Raw genomic sequence first — 6595 nt, forward strand, 5'->3', positions numbered from 1 at the left:
CTCTCAGACTGAAGAAGTCTCTTGGAGGAGAGACGAAACGTTTCATTAGAGAAGAACCCGTCCAGAAGACCTATACAATTTTTTTCTTTTTGATCCCTAGTATATTTATTTACTTGATCCATGCTCCTTTCTTGTTCTGGGACACCTTAAAATTGTGTGATTCTAATGTATTTTAACTTCAAAAACTAAATACTAATTATGGTTACAAAATTATGACTGAAAATATGGCTGAAGTTAAAAACTCAGATTAATAGCTTCAAAAAGAGACTAAGCTTGTGAATTTATTTTAAAGGGTTCAAGAGCACTTAATTTAGTTTTTGTACGCTTAAAGCATTGGAATGTTAGCATGTTGTTAATATCTGTTTTTAAATGATGTTTTATGAATTGTCTTATAATTGAAGTGTTTTATTCTTTGTAAACTGTATTTAAGTTGTTTTATTTTCATGATGCTAAAAGCCCATATAAGGACTGGCAGAGGGGTTTAAGAGAAGAACAGCAGACGACTTGTCCATCCAGCCTTATATCTTGGAGCCAGCATCTGACCCAGAACAAGAGGAGAATGAAGATGACCAAACTGTAGTTAGTAATTCCAGACCTTATTTGGATTTCCCATTGTATACTGTGACATATTAGTTCAGAAAATATCATAGAAAATAGAGAAAACTGAATAAGTTGAAAAATAAGACCCAAACAGAATATAAAGATATGTGCACTACAACATATTGTATTTAACAGCTACAAAAAAGTGGATTTTGCATGATACGTACCCTTGAAGGTCARTTGACTGTGGTAGACAACTTTAATTGGATAAACTCCAAAAGGTTACTCAGTTGTAGATGTGCAGCCACTGATTAGTTTTTGTAAGTTTTATTAAAGGTCATCCAGTTGTTGATGAAATATCATGGTAACAGATAGACACACAAAACCACACAGGCCTGAGAAACAACATTATCTGCATCACCTTTCTGCAGTTGTTGATATAATACGACCATTTTCCAGAGTTAAAAATAAATAATTCTCTTTGACAACTCAAAGTTTCCTCCATTAGAACTCACACTGATCACTTCTGATGGCGTGATCATTTATCACTTTATGTCTCTTTGAAGGGTTTTTTTTTCCAGCACAGCCACCTCACCAGACCACCGGTTCATCCGTTTGCAGTTACCATTGTGTTGTGAGGAGAACCTGTGGTTAATTACTGTGATTCCCCTTTATTTAAAGAGAAGACCAGAGATTTCTGTCGTTACATTACAACTYGCTCGCCAGAGAGCCCGACCGTGGTTTCCAGGGAAACTGGAAATGTGAAGCTTTTCAATAGACACGCACACACACACAGACACACACAAGCCCCAGCCTAAAGAGCGAGGATTGCCTAAGATAGATTCTTCTAGAGACAAACCTGTAGCCAGCGCTATCAGAATMAATCAAACAGCGGAGCAGCACGGACAGATGTCGCCTTCAATCACCACTGAGATTTGTGATGTTTGACCTAATTCTGAAGAAGAGTTGTGGAGAGGCTTCAGTGCGGCTTTGCTGCTGAGGTATGCGTCTTTGACTTTGATTTTCCACAGTTTGTTTTCTCCTATTTGCTTTTCAGACCCCAAAAATATTACCTTTGCAAGAAATTTTAGTTATATATGATGATACTAGAACCCAAATATGAGCTACGCTGATTTATCGGGGCTAAAAACTTAATAGCAAAATTGTGTCATGGTAAAACGAGTTAATAAATTATTAAATAGAAGTTCCTGGGGTGTTTTGTTTGCAATGAGAGTTATCTATGATTACATTTGTGGCACTGATTTTGTATCGCAGAATATTTTCATCACATAAAACAAGCTGCTTTTTTTCTATCTTCGGCTCATGCGTGGGCTCCGGTCTCTGATTACAGTTTGCACAAACGCCTTGTCTGTGCCCCTGCAGGTTATTTTACCRCTTTCATGAAGAGGCAGAATGGGAAGTCTTAAGGATGAGAAAAAAGGTCTCGGAGAGGACCACCAGTCTTCAAAGAAGTCTGATAACTGGGGACATCAGGCAAGCTCAGAGAGCGGCGGTGCTGGCGAGGGACATCAGCGACACACAAGTCAACAGTCAACAAGTCAAGAGGAGTATCAGCCCAGTCTGCACATGAGTGGCAGCTCTGAGGGGGAGAGAGACAAAACCCTGACATCCAAAGATCAAGGGCTCTCAGGGGTGGATGGTGGAACTCCTGAACCGTCGGTCTCTGAGCGAGCAAAAGCCTGTGCAAAGTCTGATGTAATGCCTCTGACACCGCAACCCACAGCTCATCAAACCACAGCCACGCAAAACRATGCAGCCGTTTCCATCAAGCCCCAGAGTCATGGTGACCCTGAGGACAAAAGTGACAGAGAGAAAGTGTCAGTGCYGCCGACTCCAGACCCCTCGGACCCACGTTCACCAGCCCCTTTCGGTCAGCAACACATGCGCACTCAGGTGAGTCTGGAAGTGGTCCAGTGTCACTCAGCAGCCACCAGCCCCATGACTCCCCCCGAAGGTGGCCAATCCTTCTTCTTCCCGAGCTCTTTTGCGAAATGCGAGGGCATTGCTGCTGACACCAAAGACGCAGAGCTGCAGGTGGGTCAGCAAGTGGAGTTCTGCTCTGTCGCCACCTCCCCCATGACCCCGAAGACGCCGTCTACCACGGCTTTCCCGATGCTCGTTGGGAAAGAGGCAGCGCAGAAGGGAATGAGAACGGATAAGGAGCAAAATCATTGCCGGGAACAAGAAAGTTTTGCAGCAACAAAAAGTCAGGTGGAAACAGAATCTGGAGGGAGTTCCACCGGCTGTCTGGCTCCTGGATCAATCCATTCATCGGGGACMTTTGACGATGGTAAACAGCAGTGTAAGCAGCAGAGGATGGGCAGCATGGATCAAGACATTACAATCCTGGTGACCCAACATGGCAACAATGAGGAGGAAGACGAGAATAAGGAAGAGTCACACTTTCCTCCAGTTGATCAAGAGATGGTGAAAATTGAAGAATACGAGGAAGAGAAATGTGAGGATAGAAAGGAAGCTCCTGAAAAGCCAAACCAAAAACAACCCGAGGAACAAAATGACTGCAGTGAAGCTGAAAATTCAGAGCTCACCGAGAACACGGGCACAGGAGAAAAGGCGATCGACATTTCCGGCACAAAGCCTCCTGAATCTCCAGCCCCCTACGGCTGCCACAACATCCGAACACAGGTGAGTCTGGAGGTGGTGCAGTGTCACTCTGTAGCTACCAGTCCCATGAYGCCCCCTGAAGGGGACCAGGCCTTCTACTTTCCCAGCTCCTTTGGGAAGTATGGGTCCGACGGAGCAGGGACAAAAGACGCCGAGATGCAGGCGAGTCAGCAGGTGGAATACCGCTCTGTTGCGACGGCACCCATGACCCCAAGAACTCCCATTGCTATGACCTTTCCTGAGATCAAGAAAGAAGTGAGCATAGAGGAGAAGATACAGGAGGAGAAGGAGGAAGAGGAGGAGAACCAAAAAGAACARCCGACTGAGTGCCAAGAGAAGAAACGTGAAGAGGAAGAAGTAAAAAAAGAGGAAGACAAAACCGATGTAAACTCTCAGGAAGAAGATGAGGAGAAGAGCGAGGAGCCAGTGCAGGAGGTGAGCTGGGACGAGAAAGGGATGACGTGGGAAGTGTACGGGGCAGTGGTGGAAGTAGCCGTGCTGGGCTCGGCCATCCAGAAACACCTGGAGAAGCAGGTGCTGAAACAGAAGCAGCAGTCCTCAGTCGCACCGCCGGAGCCCTCAGAGGTGGGGCAGGTGGGGCCCGGTAAGGGCCGGGCGAGGAAGAAAGAAGAAGAGGACGGTAAGGGGAGCCGACGCAGGAGAAATCCCTTCCGGGGGCTGATGGAGAACGTGCAACAGCCTCACTGCTGCACCCGGGCTCACACCAGCGAGTGATGGGAGAGTGGAAGCTTTAACAGCTGGCCGAAGAAAAACAAGCTGCGCTCAACAATCCCATCTGATAAACGTGGCTGTGACTGATTTACAACCGCTTGACATCCTGTTGACAGGGTGAGAAACAAATCACACCCTCGCACGAGACAAACGAGCTTAGCAGCGTATAGAGTGGGTCACCGGAAACATTCTTCACAGAGAAACAACCAGGCTAATGTATTCAAATCGCTTTTCTAAAAACTTCCTGTGACATCACTGGGAACRGACTGACAGGGTAATTGACTCCAAGTTACAACAAGCGAGTGATACATCAGTGTCATTGTTAGCCCAGCTCCTCTCCGTTTATTATTTTTCCTCTCGGCCCACTTAGTCATTTCAGCTGTCTTTGCTTTTTTTTATGCACTTCAGACAATATGAAGCCATGGCAACAAGCTCTCCTTCTGCTGGCTGTTAAGAAGCTTAACACATGCAGCTGAGAGGGATAATGGTAGATTTCTACTTACAGCCTGAAGTCTGTCTGTTAAGTGCAGAGGTCATTTTGATGGAAATTTAAATGGATACAAGTTGCTTTTATATGTGCATAAGAGGAGTCTCTGCCATTGCTGCAGGCATTTATTCACACATTTTAGTCTTTGCTTCAACTCTTTTGTGTGGTTAAAATCAATGTAATTAAAGGGATTGTTTGGACCTTTTGAAGTGGGGTTCTGCAGAAAGTTCTGAACAGCTAATATCTAATCTTGTAGATAGCTCATTCAGCAACCTCAGGTTGTAGAAATAGAGTTTATTTCTGACCCAGAATAACAAGCTAAGAACAAGTCTGAACATGAGCGGCACCAAATTGGATTGCTGCCATCCTAAAACCATTCTCAATAAAATTTCACAGAGTTTCATGGAAATGTTGTTTTATAAACCTTTGCATCATCGTCAGTCACTGTTATTTACATGAAATCAGTGTTGCCAACTTGTTGCTTTACACAGACCGCTCTAGCGACACTTTCTAAACACCGAATACTGACACATTCAGTTACTTATTCTGGTGTTACTACAGACTTTTCGAGACTCTGACGTGAAAACGCATATCGTTTTTACACTTCTCAACGAGCAGCAAGTGCAAAGAACTAACAGGTGGTCCGGACCTTAAGCAGCATCCCTCCCAGCAGCAGAACAGGAGATGTGCACCCCTCCACATCTAGACTGCTATTGAATCACATGCAGTATGTGCAAAGGTGCCACTGTAAACGCTGTGTCTGTGTTTTTTGATTTGTTTAACAAAACCACTGCACTAAAAAAATCCAAGTGTCTATCAGTCACTTTTCCCAAACCCAGGTAAAATAGGAGCGTTCAAATTGGGACTTTAGCAGRCAACATAGTTCATTGCACTCACTCTTTATTCCTCCCATGATGTTATTGCTTTCTGGCCAGTTATTCAAATTAGATAATGATGACTCTGAGCAACTCTTAGAATATTCTGTACATGGTTTGAGCTCTTATTTAGTGCCTGAAATATTGTATGAATATTTACATAGAAGTAAAACCAACTCTTTTTTGGAAAATACTTTCCATTGACCACACATCACCTGGAATTGAAAAGTTTTGAACTATCCTTAAGTGAATCTTTTCAGCATTTCTCTCACAAAACTACCAAATGCTTTGTTGCTGCATGAAGGTGCATGGAACATCTTCCCATTCCACTAGCTTTTTGTGGCATCCAAATTAAACACGACAATGTTCCCTTTTAAAAGGACAAATTACCAGATCTTGTTGGTATTTTCTAAGCAAACCTCCAGCCTCAAAAACCAGCAAGTGTCATTGGAATGCCTGAAGCACTTACCTTAGCTGTCACAAAGATTGTCAATTATTAAACTCATGATGATTTAAAGGGGCGATATCATGTGCTTTCTAAGCCTATATTTAAATTTTATACTGAAACAAAGTAACTATGTCACATTTTCAGCTTATGAAAGAGCTATATATTAGTAAAAAATCCCCAAAACAATTTACTTCTCATCTTGACAGTTTCTAAACGCCTTGAAATAGGTCTCTGTCTCTTTGAGAAAATCCAACCACTTTGGTCACGCCAATTTCAGCACGTAGCCTGCCGGAGTCGTGGAGCGGGAGGGAGGGGGATGGGGGTGGGGTGCTCCGCCATGAGGAAGTTCGGCTTAAAGACACGTCCCAGGGGCGTTTCTGGTCCCCAAAGGTGTTTCTGGTCCCCACCTGTCGTTTTGCTCCTCAGCATGGCTTCCTAAAAACACTGCAGGATTTCTCAAACATGCATGAATGAGTCAAAGCAAGGCTTTGGGCATGTTTTTTAATGAGAGTATAACATTATAACATGATGTAAAACTCAAAAAAAGTTGATTTTACATGATATTGCCCCTTTAAGATCTTGGACAGTATTGTTGAGGATGACCCACCCACAAACTGCATCATTTGATTGACTGTAGAGCAAGCCAATCAGCTTTGAGATTCCTTCAGGCAMCACAACTAGTTAATTTTTATTTGATGAGAAAATTCTGACATGGCAGCCATTCTCTGCCCCTAGTGGTGACAACAGGGGACATGTTTTATGGCATGTTTTGCACAGTTAGCTGGTTAAATATGCAGCAGAAGTGGAAATGTTTTTATTATGAGTGTTTCAAGAAAAGGAAGACGATTTTTTTTTGTGGCCAGGAAA

At 43.5% G+C, this 6595-nt stretch overlaps 1 protein-coding gene across 1 annotated transcript; it reads left to right on the forward strand.

Annotated features, from left to right (window-relative positions):
- The first annotated feature begins 1222 nt into the window (after positions 1-1222).
- LOC106521903 (G protein-regulated inducer of neurite outgrowth 1) lies at positions 1223-5901 on the forward strand. Its single transcript, XM_014014662.1, has 2 exons — positions 1223-1541; positions 1924-5901. Exon 2 carries the CDS (start codon positions 1954-1956, stop codon positions 3919-3921), a length of 1968 nt encoding a protein of 655 aa, XP_013870116.1. The 5' UTR covers positions 1223-1541; positions 1924-1953; the 3' UTR covers positions 3922-5901.
- Positions 5902-6595: the final 694 nt, after the last annotated feature.

Source organism: Austrofundulus limnaeus, unplaced genomic scaffold (assembly GCF_001266775.1).
Source record: "Austrofundulus limnaeus strain Quisiro unplaced genomic scaffold, Austrofundulus_limnaeus-1.0 Scaffold118, whole genome shotgun sequence".
Lineage (NCBI taxonomy): Eukaryota > Metazoa > Chordata > Actinopteri > Cyprinodontiformes > Rivulidae > Austrofundulus > Austrofundulus limnaeus.